Source organism: Eucyclogobius newberryi, unplaced genomic scaffold, assembly GCF_026437365.1.
Source record: "Eucyclogobius newberryi isolate DKJ021-1_F unplaced genomic scaffold, fEucNew1.0.hap1 SCAF_19, whole genome shotgun sequence".
In the NCBI taxonomy this organism is placed as follows: Eukaryota; Metazoa; Chordata; class Actinopteri; order Gobiiformes; family Gobiidae; genus Eucyclogobius; species Eucyclogobius newberryi.
Genome location: NW_027315823.1, coordinates 19,478,706 through 19,505,238, shown reverse-complemented (window position 1 = coordinate 19,505,238; position 26,533 = coordinate 19,478,706). Strand labels below are relative to the sequence as shown.

General features: G+C 40.5%; 2 protein-coding genes across 2 annotated transcripts; one reads left to right on the top strand and one right to left on the bottom strand.

Annotated features, from left to right (window-relative positions):
* Positions 1–1,567: 1,567 nt before the first annotated feature.
* uqcc1 (ubiquinol-cytochrome c reductase complex assembly factor 1) lies at positions 1,568–12,923 on the top strand. The gene is made up of 9 exons (XM_072452063.1): positions 1,568–1,800; positions 2,228–2,332; positions 2,640–2,747; positions 3,848–3,920; positions 5,599–5,656; positions 5,731–5,839; positions 9,970–10,047; positions 10,156–10,269; positions 12,602–12,923. Exons 1-9 carry the CDS (start codon positions 1,726–1,728, stop codon positions 12,734–12,736), a joined length of 855 nt encoding a protein of 284 aa, XP_072308164.1. The 5' UTR covers positions 1,568–1,725; the 3' UTR covers positions 12,737–12,923.
* A 6,870-nt stretch (positions 12,924–19,793) lies between these two features.
* LOC140365741 (induced myeloid leukemia cell differentiation protein Mcl-1 homolog) lies at positions 19,794–20,574 on the bottom strand. Its single transcript, XM_072452304.1, is given in 2 exon segments — positions 19,794–20,013; positions 20,016–20,574. Coding segments are annotated over 2 exon segments (747 nt in total). The 3' UTR covers positions 19,794–19,825.
* Between the last annotated feature and the right edge of the window lie 5,959 nt (positions 20,575–26,533).

Sequence of the window (26,533 nt, the reverse complement as noted above, 5' to 3'; positions counted from 1 at the left end):
GCTGAGATTTGGAACAAAGCTTTGGTCCAGATAACTCCAGTTGACCTTTGTTTTATTGACACCCTGACAAACATAACTCCCCCATATTATTTTTGTTTCCTTTATTTTTGTTCTGAATATTTACATTTTTAGTCCCTCATAATACTTCAGTTAGTATTAATCATGTGATCCTATTAAATTGTGCTGGTACATAGGCCTAACACATTTATTTTAATTTTCTAATTCTAAAATTGTCAGATTTTGATTTTGAAAAAAGAAAGAAAAAAAAAAGTTTGAGACAGATATTTATTACTGATGAATCGTGTCACATTTTGTCACATAAAACTGGACACAGTTCTCTAATGAGTGACCTTCCTCTGTAAATGAACTTTTACAGAAATTATTTTGCATCTCTCATGATCAGATAAAAGGCAGTTAACAGGCTCAAGTGTTTTTACTTTGTGGTCTATGGGAAAACTGAGTAATTGTGTTTGGGGGCTTTATACTAACAAACAAATACCAAATAAGTAGCTATCGGTTTAGAAAGTATTAAAGGTGCATTATGTGACTTTTCTGGTAGATTGTCTGTCACCTGCTTGTTTCAATGTAGATGTAATTTCTTTGTCCATAATGTTCAACGGCATTGAACTTATCTATCTTGCATTTATTCAATTGGCTCTGTGCACAGAACGTCAGTTAGGCTGTTAATTTTTAAAATAACACTAATGCGTTAGCTTTAGCATTGAGACACAAACACGTCCCTTCATGAACACACAAGTGTCTTTGGTGAAGTATTCACCTGTTTTATAACGTAAAACATATAGTCACTCAGAGACATCCTTGACGCTCACTGTGCACTGCCTGATCTTATAGTATCTATTCATTTTAAATTAACTTGGCAAAATCCCAATAGAAATTCCACAACTGTTACCAAGCACTCATACTATAAACAGGGTCAAAAACCATATACATGACACAATAGTTAGGATTTGGCAAATAATAACACCGGATTAGAACACTTTTTTTTGTTAAATGATTGTTTACACTGTCAGAAATGTTTTTGATGAAATGTTGCTTTTTTTACAACGGTATTGTGTTTCAGAACTCAAAAAATTAATGTTTTGTTACTTGTCAATATTTCTTCACAACTTGAGTGATGTCAAAACCTATAAATAGGCTTAAAACTAAAAGTATCTATGACAGGTCGGACTACTTTTTGAACTTTTTAAAAATATTATCACAGAATTGCAAATTTTTTAGGTTTATAATTTCACTTCCTGTTTGTAATTGATGACATCACACTAGGAAATTATCCAGCAAACACGGTAATTTTTATTTGACAAATAAAAATGTATGATGGAACCAACTCGATTGGTGTAAAACACTAATCAAATAAAGCCAGAATTAGAAAACCATAAAACCCTTTCATACACACTTTAAGTAGTATAATTGGCTAAGTGATCTAACATGGCCTCTCATTATTAGAAGAAATCCCACGTAACAACAGTGTATATTATTTGATCCAAGTTATGCTTTGTGTTTGTTTTAACGCTACTTTCAGGCCCTCTGTTTCAGGCCCGTGTTTCTACACGGACAGTACTCGGCGGCGGACAGATCCCGGTGACATTGCTGAAGGGGGAGGAGGAGGGAAAGGACCCGTGTTGCAAAACCGATAGGATTTACAGGGGAAGCCGCGGGACTGTGGCGTCCCACTGTTTAGTGCTTGTGCCTGGAGATCTTGGAGTCATGTATCGGCGGCCACTGCAGTCTGCCGTGAAAAGCATTTTCAATGTGACTGCGTCCAGAGGCGCCTATGGAAAGGTAATAGAGCTAACATTAGCTTAGTTGCTGATGGGATTTAAGTAGATTAAAGACAATCTGAACTTCGCACATGAAGCATTTGCTGGGGCCAAAACAGCATGTTACGGTATAATCATGTGCCCAGAACCAGTGATAATGTAGCTACATACTACATGCTCATTGTGGATATAACGTGAAATATTCGATGTATTTGACAGATGTGTGTTCTTTTGTCACCATTTATGAGCTTACCTTCTGTGTGGGTTGTCATGGGCTATGGACATGCTCCTTGACCGTGAACTCAAACACCCTTTTGTTATAACATAAGGACAGATGAATGTCCTGTGCTTTATACAATGTTATACGTTTCAGAAATAAGTGGACAGAACAAGCGCACATACATTTTATGTTAATATGTTGATCCTATAACTTGTAAATATATTTTCAGGTGTTGGAAGAAGGCTGTTTTGCCCAAGCGTCAGTTGCATATCATCTTACCAGAGTCGCCCCTCCGAGCTTAACACCATGTCGGACACTACACAGCACCTCTCAGGTATGAAACCATGCTGTAAATATGCAGCAAAAGACACTTTGTTGAAGTTCAGACAGAAGCCCCTGCTCATTCAATACTTTGAGAATACTACAAAATATGTATTAAAACTGGCACCTCATGAAAAGACCACCTCTAGAAGAGGTCAGTATTGATTTGAGCTCGACACTGGTCCAGTAAAGGCCACAGTGTCCAGGTGTGTGATGCCATGACCTGAGAATGTACTTATGATATCTAGTGCTGCTGTAGATTTAGTCTTACTAAGGTTTTCATAAGTGAAGCTTTAATTCTTCTTTTGTGCAACTTTCAGCTCCTTCATGTAAAACAAACTGCCCAACACACAGAGGAAGAAGTTGGCGCCTTTACAAAGCTCATTGAGGCCATGGGCTTCACGGGGTCACTCAAGTACAACAAATGGGTGAGTAACTTTAAAGGTCCCATATTTCGCTACATTTCCCGTTTTTTAGGTTGTGAAACATTCATCATATAATACTTATTAAATACCACTAATGGTGCACCGATATGGACATTTTAGACTGATATTAGGCTGATATATTCTGTACGTTGTTTGGTTATTTTAAATACTTAAGTCAAAAAGCGACAGAAGGGAGGGGCCAGTGGACAGAGGGGAGGGGCCAGTGCTACTGATGCACAGGGGCCCAGAGGGAGACTCCGCATTAGGTCTGATAACAGATTCCCACATAAATGAAAGTAAGTCATAAGTCAAGAATTAACTTCTATAACTTCCAATTGTTATATAACTAATGAGTAAAGTAAATTTGTTTTTAAAGGTAATTTTGTTTGAACAAAAAAATCACAATAACGGCTTGTTTCTCAACTTTTGTGATTTAGATTAAAAACAGAAAAACTAAAGCGTGAACCATACATGGATTGGCCCTTTCTTTACTGTCGTTTTGAATGGTCTGGGCATGTATGATTTCAGAAATCCTTTTTGGGATTTTTAGAGTATATTAATACAACTATAGAACTGCAATTTATCCTCATGACAAACCAGTGAGAAAGTATCTCTTAAATGTGTTTCTTTCATTTCCAAAAGTGGCTGTTGAAGAATAATTTTCCTTCAACCGAGAGTCAACAATCATATATATTGCTATTGCTTAAGACGTCTGTATACTTTATGAAGGATTCAAATGATGTTCAAAATGCAGCCAGGCTGTCGTCCTGACATTTGCGTCACAAGGGAACAACAAGGAACAAGGAATTCAGCTGATTGTTTTTATTTAAGAGTCATGCTAAAGGCTGGTGAGCTGAACAAAAGTGATTCTACTCCACTGACCTCATGTTTGGTTTCTCATCAGAGAGCCGCTTTGTATTGACACTATTATTCTCTTTATTAAATGTGTGTAGCTGCCTAAGGTCCCAGACAAAAGCTGCTGACCTAAGATGGACCTAGAAAACTAATGAAGTGCTCATTAAATGAACAGAAACTATTTTATCCTTTGTCAATGTTCTTACCCAGATGAACGTTTCTGACTGTTTATCGTTTTTATTTTGCAGAAAATCAAGATTGCTGCCCTGCGCATGTACACATGCTGTGTAGAGCGAGTCAACTATGATGAGTTCTCTGACAGTAAGCAATACTAAACTGATCTATTGGACACATATTCATGTTGTGGGATTCAGAGCTTTGAGAGTTTCTGACCGAACCAAAATATGTTTCATTGTGGGCCTCAGACTCTATAATCATTCTGTCCAGTCGTGTAGTGTGGGCCTCAGACTCTATAATCACTCTCAGTCCAGTCGTGTAGTGTGGACCTCAAACTCTATTATCACTCTCAGTCCAGTCGTGTAGTGTGGACCTCAGACTCTATAATCACTCTCAGTCCAGTCGTGTAGTGTGGACCTCAGACTCTATAATCACACTCAGTCCAGTCGTGTAGTGTGGACCTCAGACTCTATTATCACTCTCAGTCCAGTCGTGTAGTGTGGACCTCAGACTCTATAATCACTCTCAGTCCAGTCGTGTAGTGTGGACCTCAAACTCTATTATCACACTCAGTCCAGTCGTGTAGTGTGGACCTCAGACTCTATTATCACACTCAGTCCAGTCGTGTAGTGTGGACCTCAGACTCTATAATCACTCTCAGTCCAGTCGTGTAGTGTGGACCTCAGACTCCATTATCACTCTCAGTCCAGTTGTGTAGTGTGGACCTCAAACTCTATTATCACTCTCAGTCCAGTCGTATAGTGTGGACCTCAAACTCTATTATCACTCTCAGTCCAGTCGTATAGTGTGGACCTCAAACTCTATAATCACTCTCAGTCCAGTCGTGTAGTGTGGACCTCGAACTCTATAATCACTCAGTCCAGTTGTGTAGTGTGGACCTCAGACTCTATTATCACTCTCAGTCCAGTTGTGTAGTGTGGGCCTCAGACTCTATTATCACTCTCAGTCCAGTTGTGTAGTGTGGACCTCAGACTCTATTATCACTCTCAGTCCAGTCGTGTAGTGTGGACCTCAGACTCTATAATCACTCTCAGTCCAGTCGTGTAGTGTGGACCTCGAACTCTATAATCACTCAGTCCAGTTGTGTAGTGTGGACCTCAGACTCTATTATCACTCTCAGTCCAGTTGTGTAGTGTGGGCCTCAGACTCTATTATCACTCTCAGTCCAGTTGTGTAGTGTGGACCTCAGACTCTATTATCACTCTCAGTCCAGTCGTGTAGTGTGGACCTCAAACTCTATAATCACTCAGTCCAGTTGTGTAGTGTGGACCTCAGACTCTATTATCACTCTCAGTCCAGTTGTGTAGTGTGGGCCTCAGACTCTATTATCACTCTCAGTCCAGTTGTGTAGTGTGGACCTCAGACTCTATAATCACTCTCAGTCCAGTTGTGTAGTGTGGACCTCAGACTCTATTATCACTCTCAGTCCAGTCGTGTAGTGTGGACCTCAAACTCTATAATCACTCAGTCCAGTTGTGTAGTGTGGACCTCAGACTCTATTATCACTCTCAGTCCAGTTGTGTAGTGTGGACCTCAGACTCTATTATCACTCTCAGTCCAGTCGTGTAGTGTGGACCTCAGACTCTATAATCACTCTCAGTCCAGTTGTGTAGTGTGCCCACAGCTTTATTCATGAATATTCTCTAGCTAGAAGCCTTCGGTTACAATAGTTATTCTTTTGTAATGTATTTTAAAAATCTCAATGTACAGTAGAAATACTCGTTTGAATTGTGTTGAAAAATAAAATGAAATAGACCTTGCTATAGCTGCTGTGTGATTCAGTTCCTGCTCTATGTTTCAGAATGCTCCCTTCCAGACACACTTAACTCCTGGTTCTTGGTAGCGCAGTTACATGTATGGTACGTTACTCATTTGTAATATTATTCCGTTCTCTATTAAACCTGTGTGTTTTAACATATTCTCCTTGCTTCAGGATGTGTCTGGTGCGGATGCGTCAAGAGGGCAGAGAAGGGAAATACATGTGTCGTTATGTCGTTCACTCAATGTGGGAGGATGTAGAGCAGAGGAGCAAAATTATGGGAGTAAGTACAATCAATTGCAAAATATGAAATTGCTTTCCCTCCAAAGTTTTGTCTTTTTAAAGATCAGATGTAGATTTTACATCTTATACTTAAAGGCACTGTATGTAATATATATCTCTGCCCCCCAGATAAACATGTTCAAATCAAATAGAGCTTTTCCTGATAACGATTTGTAATTCTGATGTTCTCGTAATTACTAAAACATTGGAAATTATGTCCACATTGTTTATGTTGTAATTTAGTGTTTTGGCTCTCGGATGATTATCCAATCAGAAAGCAAAATGACTCCCTCATTTGGGTTGCCAGTTCCTTAAACTAAATCCAGTTGGTTTTAACCTCGGCCCAGCACCTGCAGCCAATCATGAATCAGTGCTGGTGCATCTGTGACACGCCCATCTCTGTGTCTACAGGTGAAGGCTCTGGCAACACGGCTCCTTTTTTAAACCAGTGAGCGCTTCCTTTAATTGTTTAATTACACTATTGTCTTTGATTGGGTTATAAAAGTCAAACTTTAAAATTTGTGTTTGCAAGAATAGAAAATAATATGTTTTTGTTGTTATTATTATGGTTATTATTGTTCAATTTCCGTAATATGGTGATATTTTAGCCATCCCATATGCCAAAAAGCATCAAATGCAATGGTTGGGATTTCTCTCAAAATGAATAGACCATAACATTAAGGCAAGTTTATTTGTAGAGCACAATTCGTATACAAGGCAATTCAAAGTGCTTCACACAACAGGAAATCACACATTCTAACCTTGTGCTACAAACTAAATTGTCACAATGTTTGAGTTTTACGGCTGATCTTTTCAAGTCTGCATACATTTTGTTGCAAACAGTGAGTCTAGTAGTTTAGATTTTCTGACATTTTATAAAAAAATAACAATATAGCAAGGTTAAAAAGGGTGATGCTGCCATTTATTTAGCTAAAAGCTATAGTCAATTTCTACAGCAGCGATTTTCGATCAATATTGCAGAGTTAACCCTTATTGGCCTGTAAAAGCGTTCTGTTCATAAAATTAACCACAAATGTATCGAAAAAAAAGTTATGACCGCTTTGTTTGAAAGATTACACTGCAAGTTTGTATTTTTTTCTCTTTTTTGACACTATATTCTAACTTTGCTTATGTCCAAATAAACAAGATAGGTAAGATAGGTTTATAAGCATATTGGTGTAATCCCTCCATTAACTCAGATATTTATCCTAACTCTGAGTAGGCCCGGGTCGCCCGGCCCACCGAACGGGACCTCCTGATACAGGGTGTTTTTGGTTCCAGGAACTAAACTTCTCTTTGGTTTCTATTAAACTAGCCTCTTTGTTTACTATCAGCCCTGTAATGGGTTATCAGCCTCCTATTGTTACCTGGCTCACTCTCTCTCCTCCCTGTGTAACTGATTAGCATCCAAATGCCTTGGGCGTCTAATCCCTGGAGAGGATTCAAAATTTGAATCCCTGGAGATGTAGACGCCCAGGGTATTTGGATGCTACTCGGAGTAGGATAAATATCTGAGTTCCCGGTCTTGATTCGCAGATTGATGATGACTCTTGAGTGTTGTTTTTTCCTTTAAAAAAATTACTGAATCTTTTTCAACATGGGTTTATAAGTTGCACGTATAAACTCCTACAAACTGAAACAGCACTTCAGAATTGCCCTCAGTTTGATTTGTGCTGCTGCATGCAACATATGATGCAGTTTGTTTAAGGTTTTGCCTCATTGTAATTGTGCCAGTCGTTCTCCAGCCAAACGTGTAGCCAAGACGTCCCCAGAGCATTCGTCTGGCTGCAGCTTTGTGCCCACAGAGCTGCGCCTCTATTTTCTGTCACTGGAGCAGCACTGACTTATGTTTTTGCTTTGCTGCATTGGGCCTTTTAAAACATGTTGTCATACTTAAACCTGGTATTAACCGAAGCTGATTAGTTAGAAAAAGTATGGAGTGGATGCTTGACATTTAATTGTTGAAGACAAAACGCTCCACTAATGAGCCAGCGCACTTGTTTTACTATTGAAAATGGCAGGTTCTATAAATCCATATAAAAACAAGAAATAAATGGCAACCTTTGCTTAAGCTTCCCACCAAATCCTGGGCTCTTGACGTCACATGGAGCAACCTGGGCCAGCACTGTAAATATGACTGCACAGTGCTCTTTTACATAACCAGAAAGTAGTGGGGAACTTTAGGAAATGGGGTTTTAACAAGCTATTTAATTTAGTTTGGCCGTCCTCCATGCAGAATTTATCTTCAAAACTGATGAAGCAAACACATTTTTATTCTTCACCAAAATGAAAACAAAGCCTTAAACGACTTATTCTTTCAGACACTGGACAAACTTGTGCTTAAGAGATAATATCGTTTCGAGAGTCCTTTTTTTCCCCATCCATTCTACGTGCATTTAAAAACCGCATGTAAATTCACACATTGCCTTGCCTCCCAGTATGTGTCGGTCTGTATTAAATGGTCAACGTGGTTGCTATGAGCCTTAAATGTGCCTTTGTCCTTGATTTTTGACGTGGTCGGACGGTTGAACGCTAGCCAAGGTTAAGCAGGCGTTTCAGAATGGGCCCTTCAGCGCAGCTCGTTTGGCTTTGTGCGACAGAAGGAGGTCAGAGATGAGAAATGACAGCATGCTCGGTGAGCTCACTCGCGGTGTGTGTGTGCGCGCGCGCGCTCGGGCTTTGGGGCGGAGCGAGGAGGCGCTGTGAAGTGACTCGTACTGCAGGTGTTTTCACAGCTGCCCATGTGAACTTTTGTCAGCATGCGAAGGTGTATTCTCATTACCTGGCACGAGCTCATAAATGTGAGTCAAAATGTCAGAACTCCTCATCCAATTAAAAAAACTGAATCATGATTGACGACTAGATCACGCCGTCCACAGAGGTTGGACGGTTTCTGTTTGCATAGTCGCAGTGCATCGCCGTGTCACTAACCTCTCTCACGTTGACACTTGATCCTGTGAAAGTAACAAATGACTACAGACACACAAAAACACATGTACTACAACAGTTTTTTGTGTTTTTTTTTAGTATTTAGAGAATTGTGTCAAATGTGGTTAACTGTTTTAATGCTTTATGAAGGGAATGTGTAGTGTGGATACTTCAGTCCTGTTTGGGTGTATATTCTCCCAGTCCTGCGTAGTGGGTGTGTCCCGAGGGGTTGAATGTATTATCCTTTATAATAATAGTTGTACCTGCTGGTTCCTTGTCTATCTGAAGCTGCCCACACGTCAGAAGTATTTCAGGGAGCACATGATCGCAGTCTTTTTAATGATAAAGTGAGTGTGCTTGGGACACTCTAAAATCCCTCTGAAACCAAGGCAGATGGATTTCTAGTGTTCTTTTTAGCACATTTTGCTTGGGTTATTTTACATTGTTGTACAAAACATGTCATTTATGTAGTTTTATCGATAGCACCTTTGGAAATGGCTCTTTTTATTTGCAGCCACAATAATTACAATAATAAAAACATGTATGAAATAATCATACAGTACTGTGTTTTTTGTGGCAACTGCAGCGTTTGTCGTTTGTCTCTCATCTCCCGATGTCTCTCGTGCCGCCGCTTCAGCGCAGGCCGTGCTTAACACTAATTGCTTTCTGGAAGAGCAGGCCATGAAAAGCACACGTAAATGTTTTCTGTTGGAGTCGTGTTTTGTTTTCCTTCTAAAATACAGTCTTCTGCAGTTTAAACGGCCGCAGCGTCCACACAATGTTCAGATTAGAACCCTGCATCAGCAGCTTCTGTATTTGCACAAGTCACAAGCAGGACCAGTGATTGGAGTCGCTCTCGGATTTCATGATAATTGTGGAAAGGAGACGTGAAAGCACAAGTAAATATGAACTGGAGTGTAAATGACCCAATTCCTCCCTCCCTTTTGAACTTTTACATGTCCCACTGCCACAACGTTAATGACAATGACATGGTAAAAAAGTTCATAATTTAACATATTGTGTCCCTTTTTAGAGTTATTATTTAAGTCTAAATAATGAACTTGCTCATTTCCAATCCAGAGGAGTTGGAAAATTAATTCATTTTGTGTGAAACATTTGCAAAAAAGAGGCACACATTTTGTTTCTGGCGTGGCCTAATGCAAACACTCAAGTCCAAATAGGTAACGGTCATATTTTCTGCAGATTGATGCCCTCCAAAGAAAAGAGGCGACAAGGGCGATGACCGAGACGTTCTACGCGGCGATATTTGGATACGACGAGGTGAGAGAGACACGCACACGAGTTATCCAGTCAACTTCAGCAACCATAAACTACAATATTGTTGCCGTGGCGTTATGGTTGATGGTGATTGTGTTTGTATTTCTACAGGGAATTCTCTCCGATGACAGTGTGCTGGCTGCAGCCCTGTGGAGGAACCTGTTCAACTGCCAGTGCGAGGACCCCAAACAGCTCGAGCTCATGGTGGAATATGTCCGCAAACAGGTGTGTGCCGGGCTCTTCTCGCTTCTACACTGCCCTGACATTCTGGTAGATAAGAACACATTTACATCATCATCACTCCTTTCTAGGCTCACCAGAGTAAAAGAAAACGTGCCGACTGCCTTTTGTTACCGACTAAATCAATTGCAAACGTGCCAATATCGACTTCTGTACTTCTGCCCTCCATCAGAGTTACAATGAGTGACACTAACACACTGACGCCGTGTTTTAAAGCATATTTGGGGATCGAGCTCCCAATCCGTGTTGAATCTGAAGCGGCAGTTTGTTTAGTAAAGTGGTAAACGTGATGTTTTACTGTTGTCCTCTGTGTTGGCGTGTGATGTCAGCAGTTTTCTACACAGAGAATCAGTTTGACCCTTCACTTTTACCCATTTCCGCCTCACCCACCCCCACTGAGTGCACTTTTCCGAAACTTGCAGCTTACCTACCCCCTCCCTGCACTTTGCTGTATGTTTTCTTTGCCTCTGTGTGAATGAAAACACTCCTGGTTTTGGAAACACCTGCAGGACTATATTTGCTGCAAGGGCCGCGCTTTCTTTAGCTCTGGCCTTTACATCAAATACTCGTCTCAAATGATCTCTGCTTGCCTTGGTAATGTTAGCCCAGAGGAGGGTAGAGTAGCAACATTGTACTCAAGTATGAGTAAAGTTACTTACTAATATTAGAGCAAAGCAGTATTTGGGGAAACTATTGTTCAAGTAAGAGTAACTTGAAAAGAAACTGTCCGGAAGTAACGTGACTACCGGTAATAATTTGTGTTAATGTAATTTGAGGGACAAAACTTGAAATAAGGTATGACGAGGATTAAGGTTCTATTCTAGCTGCCCTAGGGCAGACTGTCTGAAACAACGTGGCAGATCTGCGGCATCGGTCCTTCCAACCACCACCATTCATTCGCACTCACCAGAATACATACGATGTTAGTGAAGGACACAACAGTTTCCTGTAGCGCCTCACTATGGCTCCTGGTGTAAATCATATCTGAAGGTGCAAGAAACGCAAATATTCCAATAATTTCATATTGTCGACTTACAGCTTAGATGTACTCAAAGTGGGAAGAGGAACCAGCACTTTTACTAAAGTACCGTTTCTTCAATACAAATATTACTCGAGTAGGAGTAAAAGTATAGTGTCAAAAAGTCAAATTTCTTGAAAATGTTACTCCACCTCTGTTTTAGACAAACTGGGTTTTACAGCTGTTCGCTTGTACTTAGCTGTATGGGGGTCAAAGGTCAAAGGAGCAGTGTCATGCTGACTCACTCTGGTGTGTACGCTCAGTCCAGCTGTGGAGATGAGTCCTGCGTCACACACCAGTCACGTCACAATTGTGTGGATCTCACTTCCAACACACAAACCTGAACTGTCTGTCCCTGGGCATTTTAGTAACCATTAACTCAATTTCAGTAAATGTACAAACTTGTAGTTGTACACAAATGTCTGTGGTGGTATTAACACTATAACAAAGCAACAAGAAGCATCACTTTAATCATAAAAATCCTAAATATTTTACATTTTAAGAAGATTTAGTTTTATATTGAGCAGTTGCTAATCCTGTAACCTAATACTAAGCTATCAGTAGTTTGTGGCTTTAGGAAAGTTATGGATAATGTTGTATTATGGCAGAGTGCCTTTGTGAGTGCAGTCGATCCAAAACGACCAATGAGCCATTTGAATAAATGTCAATAGAAACCACTGTTTGTGTGTCTTGACTGAGAACATGCTGCTCAGTTTGTTAGCGCCTCCTGCTCCTCGACACACAGGGAAAGTAAACAGCTTGTCAGGTGAAGTACCACTGTGCCATTGACTTTATGCCCAAACAAACAGAACATGGTGAAGAAGCAGGCTCCACTCCACAAACACTATTCACAAATTGCTTATTAAAATTACTAACTACATTTTGACAAGCCATAAAGTAACTTCACATGTAAACAAAATGCAAATTTTCTCTTCTGAGAGGATGTTGTTAATGACATGACAAAGAAGCCCTTTGATTTCATAATGCAGCCATCAGCACCTGATGATTTGGCCTTCACTGAAAGATAGAGCGACAATCAAAAGTCAGCCGAGCTGCAGCTGTTGGGAAATAAAGTAGGCCTACTACTACATCATCAAATAAACAAGTAGTTGATGTAGCAGTTAACCACACATACTTCAATTTTTATGTTTTATGTTAGTAAAATGACCAGGTTCTGACATTAAGCTTGACACCTTCAACATGTTATAGCGGCCTACACAGTCGTGTTTAATGATATTAAACATTCTTCAATATTATCAAAGACATTTTCATGAATATGTGCTGTTGAACTCTGTACAGATGCAGTTCATTGACGCGTTGGATGGAGATGACTTGCTGCTCACAGGAGAGGTCAAGTGGCGCCCTCTAGTGGAGGAGAATGCGCAAAGTATTCTGAAGGTGACGACACCGACGTACAACGACGCTGGCCTGTGATGCACAGAGACTCCAGATTGCTGATATAAAAGTGTTCCTCTCATCGATTTTAAAATGTTCCGCATCTTAAATCGGCACTGTTTCTGCTGCGTTAAACACTCTGCTCTTCATTTCCACATCGGCGCTCTGTCTCTTTTCTTGTGTCATTTTCTTTTCTCGCTGCTTTCCCAAATGTTATCCTCCAGAACTAGGCCTCTTCTGGTGCCCTTAAACAGGATTCTCTTTTTCAACCCGACAGTCACACTTTAATCCATGATCCTGGCTATCGATGACATAACTGTGACATAACCGGGAAATAACCGGGAAATGCCATCTAACTCCACTTCATTCATCCTTTAGGTTCTGAGAGCTTCCACTGCCACACACAAGAATACACTTTATTATCTTTATTTATAAAACATCTATTTATACACACATTTCTATAACTCATATTTACACTCTGCTCTAGCAAAGGTGGAGCCTAAACACATCCGTCACTGCTCTGTCACTGTGACTTTCACTTTGAATATAAGTGATATGAGGCAATCAGCTTTGCAAATGTTTCAAGTTAATGCTTTCATCAGATCTCTGTGGTTTGCTACTGTTATATTCTTGTTTATAGTTTGCTAACAAAGCTCTCAGACCCTATTAGGAAGAAGTCGCTAAATCAAATTATTACTGTATTAATGAGTTGTTGTTTTTTTATGTTGAATAAAATGTGTCCTATCATAGTATTTTGTCAGTATATTTGTAGAATTAGCAGCTGGGAAAGACCACAGCAATATCACATGGCACCTTTTTGAACGGATGAGGGTTGAGCGGATGAATGGATGAGGGTTGAGCGGATGAATGGATGAGGGTTGAGCGGATGAATGGATGAGGGTTGAGCGGATGAATGGATGAGGGTTGAGCGGATGAATGGATGAGGGTTGAGCGGATGAATGGATGAGGGTTGAGCGGATGTGGGTTGGCTGTTCTAATGCAAATCTTGGGTAGTTTCATCATGACACCATTTTCTGTGACGGGATGATTAAATACTCTGCATCTTGTTCTAACATAAACCTAAGACTAAACCTCTGCTCCAGTGATGACTGAACCTTTAGATGGCACAAGCCTGATCTGTGGACCTGGATGCACCTCAGGTTGGATGAACTCTCTTCTAGATGAGCCTGTTTCTATCTCCACATCTGCAAATGGAAGCGCTTAGTCTTTGACCATCTACAGTCTGTCTGGGAGGAGGATCTCTTCTTCACTGTGGCTGCCCTTGAGGTTTCATCTTTTTATAGTCGTTTTGTAGGTTTTGCTTGCCCAGAGGGTCTGGGACAACTAGTAATTCCTTAATTCCTGTGAACGTTGGTTCTGCTTATCTGCTTCCCTATTATTGACCAATTACTCGTTTGCTTTTCTAACTTTCTGCTGGTAAAATTGATAATTTTGTGTTGCTTTGCAAGGCAACTGCTGTTGTGATTTTAGGCATTAGATAATTTAAATATGTTGAATTGAGCCATGTGAACCTGTTGAAAAAAGACTGTATTTTTGTCTTCAAATATATAAATTATTCAAATAAGAGTCGCCTAATAATCAAATCAATTTATTTTTGTAAGGCCCAAAATCACAACAACAGTTGCCTCTGAGGGCCACAGGGAGAAATGAATCAACAATGTCTGTGGTGGCGATGAAGTCAGACAATGTCTGTGGTGGCGAGGGACGATGTCCCAGGGTCCTCTGTCCTTAGACTCTCCTTCTCGGCCAGGAAAAACTTCAAAAAAAAAAAAAAAAGCGTAGAAACCTGGAGGAGTTCCAGTGAAGGAGAGATCCGACTCTCACAGACGGACACGAGGGAGACTGGAGCTGGACCCACTCTTCAGGCAGATGAGGGACCGTCGGAGTCGAGCTGGACCCACTCTTCAGGCAGGTGAGGGACCGTCGGAGTCGAGCTGGACCCACTCTTCAGGCAGATGAGGGACCGTCGGAGGCGAGCTGGACCCACTCCTCAGGCAGATGAGGGACCGTCCACACAGGGCAGGGACCACTTCACCAGGAGAGGGACATCTGGGTCCACAGGTCCTCAGGAGTGAGAGAAAGAAAAAGAAGGCGGTGAACAGTTTGCAAGTGGAATTAAAAAATAAATATTGTTTGATAGCATAAGTAGTCAGAAGAAGAGGATAGTGCTCAAGCTGTCATACTTCCTCCAGCGTAGTTACTCCTAGGGCAGCGTAGCTAAAGCTGTGGGTTTATGTTTCTGTTCCTAACTAGTCTGACCATAAGCGATTTCGAAGAGTAACGTTTTAAGCCTGGACTTAAATGAAGAGACTGTGTCAGCATATTTAACATGGGTCGGGAGCTGATTCCATAACACAGGAGCTTGGTAGCTAAACGCTCTACCTCCTACAGTACTTTTAGAGACTCTTGGGACCACCAGAAGGCCAGCATTCTGAGAGCGAAGAGCTCTGTTTGGATGATATGGTTCTATAGCATCTTTGAGGTAGGATGGGGTTATGTCATTTATGGCTTTGTAGGTCAAGAGTAGAATTTTAAATTTGATTCTAGACTCGACGGGGAGCCAGTGAAGAGGCTTCAGCACCGGCGTAATGCGCTCTCTTCTTTTTGTTCCTGTTAGTAATCTTGCTGCTGCATTTTGAACCAGTTGAAAGCTTTTTTTGGAGCTTTTAGGACACGCTGCAAGCAGGGAGTTACAGTAGTCTAATCTAGTCGTTACAAATGCATGGATAAGTTTTTCAGCATCGCTTTTAGGCAGGATTCTTCTGATTTTGGCTATGTTGCGCAAATGGAAATAGGCTGTTTTACAAGCTTGATTTATATGAGCTTTAAATGATAGCTCCTGGTCAAATAAGACTCCAAGGTTTCTCACAGTAGAACTAGAGGCTACACTAACATTGTCCAGTGTGGCTAACTGCTCAGATAGAGCATCTCGTAGATGCTTAGGGCCAAGCACAATGACCTCGGTTTTTTCAGGGTTAAGAAGCAGGTAGTTTAGTGTCATCCAGGTTTTTATCTCCTTCACACAAGCACTAAGTCTGTCTACTTGATCGCTCTGATCAGGTTTCATTGATAAATACAGCTGAGTGTCGTCTGCATAGCAGTGGAAGTTAATGTCATGCTTTCTGATAATGTTGCCTAATGGTAGCATATAAAGAGTAAACAGAATTGGACCGAGTACCGAACCCTGTGGCACACCGTAAATTACTTTAGAGCTTGGTGAGGAGCTCTGGTTTACATTAACAAATTGGTACCTATCAGATAAATAGGATTTAAACCAGCTGAGGGCTTTTCCTCCAACACCTACATCACATTCTAACCTCTGCAGTAGAATGTTGTGGTCGATGGTGTCAAACGCTGCGCTGAGGTCCAACAGGACCAGGATTGAGACCAGTCCATCGTCAGCGGCTAATAACAAATCATTTGTGACTTTAACTAGTGCAGTTTCAGTGCTGTGGTGGGCTCTGAACCCTGACTGGAAAACTTCAAATAAGTTATTGTCCTGCAGGTGGCGACAAAGCTGTTTTACTACAACTTTTTCAAGGATTTTAGAGATGAAGGGAAGATTTGAAATAGGTCTGTAGTTTACCAATAGGTCGGGATCTAGATTAGGCTTTTTCAGAAGAGGTTTAATGACTGCATGTTTGAAGGACTGTGGAACATAGCCACTTTCGAGTGAAGTATTTATTATATTAAGAATAGGGTCTATAATTAGGGGGAGAATGTCTTTGAGGAGTCTGCTTGGAATGGGGTCTAGGACACAAGTTGAGGGACGTTAGATTTACAGCTTGGGCTAGTTCAGGGCTAATAGCGGGGGTAATTTCATCTAATTTATCTCTGATTGTTTTTATTTTATTGTTAAAAAATAGGAGGAAATCATCAGAGCTAAGTGTAGCTGGGATTGAGGGCTCTACTGCGCTGTGACAGTTTGTTAGCCTAGCTACAGTGCTGAAAAGGAATTTAGTGTTACTTTTGTTGACTTCTATTAGATTTGAATAATATCTGGTTTGGGCCTTACGCAGAGCCTGCTTATAGGACAGCAGGCAACTTTTCCATGCTTTTAGGGATTCTTCGGTGTGAGAGCGACGAAATAATCCCTCTAACTTTCTAACTCTTTGTTTATGTGAACGCAGTTCTTGGTTGTACCATGGGGAGGCGCGCTTTGGCCTAATGACCTTCTGTTTTAACGGCGCTACAACGTCAAGAGCAGACTTCAGAGAATTCATGGTCAAGTCGACACATTGATCACTTAAACTGGGACTAAAGCTGTTCTCAGCAGGATCACATGACATGTCACTGGCTCTATTATTTCTTTGAATTTTGACATAGATTTTTCAGATATTGTCGTTTTCATTATAACTTTATTTTGTGGGACTGGATGATCTTTAAGAATAAACTGAAAGGTAATTAGGAAATGATCTGACAATATAGGGTTTTGAGGGAGGACAATGAGGTCACTAATCTCTGTTCCATACGTTAGGACAAGATCCAGAGTGTTCTTGTGAGTGTGAGTCGGTTTATTTACATTCTGAGTGAAACCAATGCTGTCTAACAAGGCGCTGAAGGCATTACTGAGAGCGTCATCACTCATGTTCACGTGGATATTAAAGTCTCCAACTATAACTATTTTATCCCAGGCTAACACTAAGTTTGATATAAAGTCAGAAAACTCTGTTAAAAACTCTGAGTAGGGACCAGGAGGTCGGTAGATAACTATGAACAAAACTCCTTTTTGGTTTTTCATATTTGGACATGTGATCGACAGCATAAGGCTTTCAAATGAGTGAAATGCATTGTTAGTTTTAGGGCTCATGAGTAGGCTTGAGTGTGAGATCACTGCCACACCACCACCTCGGCCTGTGCTCCTGGCAGTCTGAAAGTTAACATGGCTGGGTGGGGTGGACTCATTTAGTCTGACGTAGTCGTCTTGTTGAAGCCACGTTTCAGTTAGAGCTAGAAGATCTATGTTATAGTCACTAATTAATTCATTAACTAAGAGCGATTTGGAGGAAATTGCTCTAATGTTTAGCAGTCCACATTTTACGTGTTTATTCATTTGTATATTTGTGTCATTTGTGATTGTTATTTTCCTGAAGTTATTTGGTCTGACGCCTGAAATATTTTTTCTGAGATGTGACTTTTTGGCATTATTTGTACGAGGGACACGAGGGACACACACAGTCTCAGTCATCATAGCCATAATAAACAGTGAATGTGTTTCGTTTGACTTGCTGGACCTCAGGAGGTACCTGAGGACACCTAGTGTGGACATAAACAAGTGCAGCTAAGATCACGGACTGCATTTCCCCAAAGGGGGTCTTTGTCACATCTAGGGTTGCCAACTAGCTCAACCCCAAATGAGGGACACTTTCTAACAACAGCTGACCAACAATAATGGAAATTGGAAGGTTTCATTAGCCATACCATAAACCTACTAATTTCAGTGTAATTTTGGCAAACCACTTCTGTACTTGCTTGGATGTATTGTTCATGGGAATAGTGAAGACAATTATTACAAGTTTCTCTCAAATGTCATGTTAGCATTAGACTATAACCATATGCTGCAGACACTGAAAAGCTTTAGGCCTAAACCAACCATTGTCAAATTAATTTATCCCAGTTCTGAGCAATATACATGGGAGGCCATATCATATTGAAGGGGGGGGAAGACAGACATTTATGTAACTTATATATTAACATTTTATTATAACTCTGACATTCAAACGTGTCATTTAACGGGTGTAGAACTTTTTGTTACTATCCATCTGTCTTCAGTTTTTCTCTCATCTCTGACTCGTTGTTTCTTACTACTGTGTTGTCTTCTTGACCGTTATCCTCAGTTGTCTGTGTCTTTGCTGTCTGTTTCATGGACCTCCTCTTACCCTGCAGTAAATGACAGAAACAAATCATTATTAGTTTGAGAAATACTGCCTCTTTCTTGCTACTCCTGACTGATTCAAGCATTTTCTTATCCTTCTGCACAGCCAGGTAGAACTCCTTGCATGACAAGTCACAGTTGACAGTGACCATGCCGCATCTGTTTCTTGAGTCTGACCATTTATCATAAGTGAGAAGATCCTCTCCACCAAGGCATTTGAGCCTGGCACACTGAGGACAAATGAGACAATCCTGAACATGTTCATCATATTGGCTTTTAGGAAAATTGACACCCACTTCTCACTAGTGGATTTTGTGGTATCCTTGGTGGCTTTCTGTATTTCCTCCCGGCATGCCCCAATCTGCAATTAATACCACGTACGTTACAAAGGCAAGGATTTGTTTTGTTTTTTCGAGCGAGGACAGGCGAGGCATTTCAGTTCAATCTAACCTCGGATCAGAACGAGCAGCGGCTGTTCGGCTGCTGCGCGCTGATTGGCTGAGACGCGCGTCTGAGGTAATTCCAGGAAGTGGAGCTACCGAGAGGCGCGTGGTCATAAAGCTCAGTGACGCTCAGTAACAGTTTCACACACACACCAACAAGCAACAGCAACTGTGTCCCATAGCAACGTTTGCTTTTGGCGCGTTTACAGTAGCCAATTATTGGCCGACGAGGCTGTGATTGGACAAATCAAAATCACCCATAATTCGGGATGTCCCGGACGGTTGGCAACCCTAGACTCACGTCTCAATGGGATTTTAAGTTGTCATTTTTTAAACCTCTTTTACAAACACATCGAACTGCAAACTGCCTGACTCTAAACAAGTTCATGGGAACATTGTATTTAGCAAACGCTTTTAATCTTATTATATTTTCTTGTCAGAATGCTGTGCTTAATGTATGTTTAAGTAATCAATGTAATCGATGTGTGAATCTGAGGCTCAGACAATGTCTGTTTTCACCTACCCCTTATCTCCACCCACTACTCTGTATTTACTTTTATGAAATCAGGAATATTGAGAAGCAATTTTCAACAATGATACCAAATACATGATTTTACTTGCATAGAAACATGTATTTACATATAAGAAAAATCAACTTAGTGAAATTAAATACAACTTAAAATGTCTCCAACATAACAAGGAGTCCGACTTTGTGCTCTTGCAAAGTTTGTAAAATCGCTCTCATCTCCATCTTGAGAAATAAAAGAGTCTCTTAAAAGTCTGCCACATTCACCGGATCAACATGGCCAGCGTTGCACCAATACCAGCTAATCCGACTACTGCCACAAGTGTGTTCCTCACTGATGACTCTGGGTCTTCTAATTTGAAGAATTGGACAAATCCGTCCCATGCATTGTTCCGGACGAGTCACTCTCGATGGTGGGACAGAAGGTATGAGGAGATTTCTTGTATTATTGCTCCACGCAATTTTCTCTTCCGTTTGTCTTCAGAGACTGGCACACAACGGCCCCGAATGAGATCAGGCTGGCGATACGACCCCAGTTGGTGGTGCCGTCTTCAAAGATGCTCTTGGCCACTTCACTGATGAACGCTACATCGTTTCCCCTGTCCTCCAGAGACAGTCCGTTTATCATACCATTGTATAGGTATCTGTGCTTTTCCAAAAGGCCCTCCACCACTCTTTGCATTGTAGTCAGCGCCGGCCTTTTCCTCCAGTTGGACTGAGATATTCCAGTGATGATGTTGAAAAACTGCTTTGTGACGCTCTCCAACATTTCGTGCTCCGCCGAGTAGCCGGAAAGTTCCATTTCACTGTCCAAGGGGAACTCCGGCGTGCACTGTACAGGACCGCCTGAGTCTTCGTACCGTTCCTCCTGCATTTTTGTGGCCAATAGTTCGTTTTTCACAACTAGGGGAGCTGCTGGAGCAGCTGGAGCAAATGTATTTTGAGGCAGGAAAAAGCCCATGGATGGGAGTCTCAAAGCAGCAAGTTTCACTGGAGAACTCGAATTATTCATCTTTACTGAAGAATACAAAACGAGTTTTAGGCCACAAGACTAAAAAAATACTTCAAATATAAAATTATCATTGTACCATTAGCTCATGACCAAAAGTTCTCCACTCGGATCGCGCCAGTTTTTTTACGGCGATAACTTAAATGCGGAACTATATTCTCAGCCTGATAGCGCAATATCCCTACGCCTGAATCATTCCGCCTCTGAATCAGCCAATCAGGTGAGAGTTACAACAACAACATAAAACATGGCTGCTCCCGTGGAGCGGCATGTTGTCTCTCGAGCCGATAGAAAACACTATGAAAATATGGATAACACGTGCATCACACACATTTCATCGGTAGAAAAAGAACAAACACAGCCACAGACTGTTGTCCGCTGGAGGAAGCTGGTGACTTGTGCTCGGAAGTGAATAGAAATCGATGGAATAGACCGCGCGTTAGCGGCAGCTGTTTGTGTACACGATGACGACTTCGCCAAACAAAACTATCCTACGTCTTCTGTGGCTTCTTCGGACGGAAATCTTTCTCATTTTCTGGAAAGTAACAAGCCAGGCTTTCACCCTACATGCTATAGACGTTTCACCCTACATGCTATAGACGTTTCACCCTACATGCTATAGACGTTTCACCCTACATGCTATAGACGTTTCACCCTACATGCTATAGACGTTTCACCCTACATGCTATAGACGTTTCACCCTACATGCTATAGACGTTTCACCCTACATGCTATAGACGTTTCACCCTACATGCTATAGACGTTTCACCCTACATGCTATAGACGTTTCACCCTACATGCTATAGAAAAGCAAAACAGTCGGTATGTGGGCAGCATGGCGAGGGTGAGAAGGTGAATCTACCACATCAACTCTGCCACCTTCTCCCAAACGACTGAGAGCTACCACAGATGTAAAGACAAAATCATCTAAAAAGTCAAGGGATGTACTTCCTGCAGTTTGCATCATTTGCAGAAGGTTGATCGCTGTATCAAAGAGGCTCACAAGACAAAGAAAGATAAATTGGTCCAAACTGAAACTTTTAACTGCTGGTGAGTAGATTATATATTGATTCTTGCATGTGTGTTTTCTCTTGCTCGTGGTAAATAGGACTAATCACAGTGAAATAAGTTGGCCAAAATATACATAGATAAGATAAGATAATCCTTTATTGTCCCACATGGGGACATTTCATTGATGCAACGCAGGAAGATCCAGAGGTAGATACAGAAGAAAAGAACAGATCACTATAGGAATATGTGCCTAGTTTATTACATGTAGGTGTAGATGTAATGTACGTAAGACTGTATGATGATGCGAGTTGAATAAAAAGGCAATACAACTTTTGCGATTGTTTACTGATTGTGCTCACCCTTGATTGAAATTCTTTTACTTCTCCTTTACTAGGAAGTTTGGTCAAAGCAGCTGAATCAAGAGCAGATGAATCCATCCTGATGTGTACCAGAGGTAAAGATTGTGTTGCCATTGAAGGCACCTCTATCACAAGAGGTGTTACAAAGAATACTCAAGCTTTCCGACAAAGAAGACAGTGATGAAAGGTAACATTTTGGTAATCAAATAAAATATATATATTTCCATATATTTAGATAAATTCATAATTTAATTGAAAATTATTGTAATGACTACACGATAATTTTAAAGACGTTTGAATCAAAGCAAATTTCTGTTTGTAGTGAGCTAGTATATTTCAATCACTGACCAATCACTGCATTTCCTTGCTTTATACAGGTTACCTAAAGTCTGGGAGTACGGCGATGCATATACAGCATTCTGTGACACTGTCATCCGGACACGACTGATTGAAAATCAGGAAATCCTCAGAATGAAGAAGCTCTTGTCCCTGTTCCAGAAATTCATCAAAAAACACCATGGTCATGGAAGTTACCGGTAATTAAATTATTCTTATTGTTTATGAAAGAAAACAATAGAAGATCAGATAAACATCACAGCTATGTTTATTCATGAAATTTCATTCAAGATCAAACCAATCCTGTTAGCTACAGGAGTCTACATATTTCCATTCATTTTGTTTATTTATACAGGGAAAACCCAGTGAGAAAAGTGGTTACCCTGTTAAAACACAACACAAAATAAACAACAAACATAGGATACTAAAACACAAATAAAATAATAATTCTAAAACACAAATAAAATAGTAATCTATCAATACTTATGAATTTCTATTCCTTGTCTAATTTTTACAGATCCGATCTTCTGAAGAAGAGATTACAGCGAGACTTACCACAGCTGAATTTTCACAAACCACCAAGAAGAAACCTGAGTGAAATGGTTTCCACAGAGACGACAGGACTTCACCAGGATTTTTCAACTGAAACTGATATGTCAGTTTCTGAGATGTCATGTAGTGATGGAGAAATGGTGCCAGAAAGTGGTAAAGATGCAGCACTGCGAGAGCTCTCAAGGACAGTTTACAGTGCAGGTGTATTACTGAAACAAGCGGTCAAGAGTGCCCCTAGTATGGATGAAACAAGCGGTCAAGAGTGCCCCTAGTATCACTGAAACAAGCGGTCAAGAGTGCCCCTAGTATGGATGAAACAAGCGGTCAAGAGTGCCCCTAGTATCACTGAAACAAGCGGTCAAGAGTGCCCCTAGTATGGATGAAACAAGCGGTCAAGAGTGCCCCTAGTATGGATGAAACAAGCGGTCAAGAGTGCCCCTAGTATCACTGAAACAAGCGGTCAAAAGTGCCCCTAGTATGGATGAAACAAGCGGTCAAGAGTGCCCCTAGTATCACTGAAACAAGCGGTCAAAAGTGCCCCTAGTATCACTGAAACAAGCGGTCAAAAGTGCCCCTAGTATGGATGAAACAAGCGGTCAAAAGTGCCCCTAGTATGGATGAAACAAGCGGTCAAGAGTGCCCCTAGTATCACTGAAACAAGCGGTCAAGAGTGCCCCTAGTATGGATGAAACAAGCGGTCAAGAGTGCCCCTAGTATGGATGAAACAAGCGGTCAAGAGTGCCCCTAGTATCACTGAAACAAGCGGTCAAAAGTGCCCCTAGTATGGATGAAACAAGCGGTCAAGAGTGCCCCTAGTATCACTGAAACAAGCGGTCAAAAGTGCCCCTAGTATCACTGAAACAAGCGGTCAAAAGTGCCCCTAGTATGGATGAAACAAGCGGTCAAAAGTGCCCCTAGTATGGATGTAAATTGGCCTCCTACATCAGAGGATCTAAATGTTTCCTCTGCCAGAAAGATTGTGCCAATTGAACTTTATAACTTACTAGCTTGGTGTGTAGGTGCTAGTGATAAATTGACATTGTCTAACATGGTAAATGTATCCGAGGAGGTTGATCTTTGTTTACTGTCAATTTGCCAAGATATATATTTGTCCTCAAAAGGTAAAAATCAAACCAGTCCAATGTCATGGCCTCATGTTAATGTTGTACTTACACATTTTGACATCAATCATACTTATATCATTCCTCTGTTTGTATGTATATCCTATTCTGCAGAAAGTTTGCCTTATACTAGATCGAAAGATACACATGTTAATTAGCCTGTTTATCACGATGTAAATACTGCTTTTATGATTGTAATTATTCATATTGAAAATACATTACATAAAATTATATCCGTTCTATAGAATAAAACCTTTACCAATAGCCTATGTTTTCTTTCTTCAAATGGGCAACTGGTGTTGAAAGGGTTAAAATACTACTTTTAGATTATGTTTTTATAGTGTAGTATGAATCAAGACTAGAGAATTTGTAATTGTTGAAGCGTTCAGTTGAATACTAAATGTGGAGTAAGAGTTTTCAAGTGCGTAACGATAACATGCAAAATTGTTAAAACTGTTTTTTTAACTTACATTTGCACATAAACTAAAGCACCCAGAGTCTCACCACTTTACATCCCTCAAGAAAGTAGTTATGTATCTGAGAATCTGAATTTCTGAAGTAATCAATCAAAGAATGAAAAAAATAAGAAGGTATGAAGATGGGTGTACAGCCCAATTTGTCATATATTTGGGTAAACTGGCAACTTCGACACCTATTTTCTCAAATACTGGCAGAAATCATGCGGAGAACTTTTTCCCCCAGCTCAAGTATATCTTTGAGATTGGAAAACCACTTTTGAAAAGTAGTCTTGATGTGGTGGAGCGAAATTCATTTTCTAGCCACATTCTGAGTTACAGCCTATGGCCTATTTGTTTGAATCAGGTTGAGAGTGAATCTCAGAACTTCAGCATCAGCGTTATGACATTTTGTTGAGAGCTTGACAATAGCCCGCTGTGAAGCGTTGAGGTTCTTATTTTCCGTAACGCCAATCTCAATCATGGTGCCACAACATGTTTGGTTATTGCGATGATAATCTCAGAAAATTTACATGAATACCTACACAAGTCAACAAGACAAGCTATATATATATATATATATATATATATATATATATATATATATATATATATATATATATATATATAAAATATATGTATATATAATATATTATGTATATATGTATATAATAATATAATATATATTATATATATTATATTTTAGAGAAAAACGTATGATCCCTTACCTGCAGGAGTGGTCACGTGGGCTGCTTGGGTCAAATTTACAATAGAGGAAAGTCACACTACTTTCTCAAACTATATTTTCACGCGCACAGCTTCATGGAACAAGTAAAGTGAGGCAAATACAGTTTTGTTAAGCGTTTGAGTAATTTGAGTCAGATTCCCGGCCTTATGAACCATGGAAATATGTTACCCCGTTTACGTGGTTACGAACATGTTACGAACATGTTACGAACTTACAAACGCAGCACATCCATTTCCTGGTTTGGAGAACAGATTTAAAGCATGGATTTAAAGGCACAGACACTTGTAAACTGTGACTCCATTAAAGTAGGCGTTGTGCAGAGAATAATAGCAATCATTGCTATTATCATTAAGAATTAGACTAACTAAGACTACTATTCTAACTATGTAGGCTACACCAACGTTACACTATTTTTTTGGTTCGTAAAGTCCCTGTCATGTTTTTGAGTGTTTATTCCCCCCGGAGTGTATAATAAAGTCCTACTTACTGTAGTGTTGCTATGCAGCAGACATAGATGTAGCATGTGCACCGCCTATTGTTAAAACGCATCTTTGTTATTACTGTATATGACCTGTTATTGCTGTGTGTGACCTGTTATTCTGTTATTACGGTGTGTGACCTGTTATTACTGTGTGTGACCTGTTATTACTGTGTGTGTGACCTGTTATTACGGTGTGTGACCTGTTATTACTGTGTGTGTGACCTGTTATTACTGTGTGTGACCTGTTATTACGGTGTGTGACCTGTTATTACTGTGTGTGTGACCTGTTATTACTGTGTGTGACCTGTTATTACTGTGTGTGACCTGTTATTACTGTGTGTGACCTGTTATTACTGTGTGCGACCTGTTATTACAGTGTGTGACCTCTTATTACTGTGTGTGTGACCTGTTATTACTGTGTGTGACCTGCTGTTATTACTGTGTGTGACCTGTTATTACTGTGTGTGTGACCTGTTATTACTGTGTGTGACCTCCTGTTATTACTGTGTGTGACTTGTTATTACGGTGTGTGACCTGTTAATACGGTGTGTGACCTGTTATTACGGTGTGTGACCTGTTATTACTGTGTGTGACCTGTTATTACTGTGTGTGACCGGTTACTGTGTGTGACCTGTTACAGTGTGTGACCTGTTATTACTGTGTGTGTGTGACCTGTTATTACTGTGTGTGACCTGTTATTACTGTGTGTGTGACCTGTTACGGTGTGTGACCTGTTATTATGGTGTGTGACCTGTTATTACTGTGTGTGACCTGTTATTACTGTGTGTGTGACCTGTTGTTATTACTGTGTGTGTGACCTGCTGTTATTACTGTGTGTGACCTGTTATTACTGTGTGTGACCTGTTATTACTGTATATGACCTGTTATTACTGTGTGTG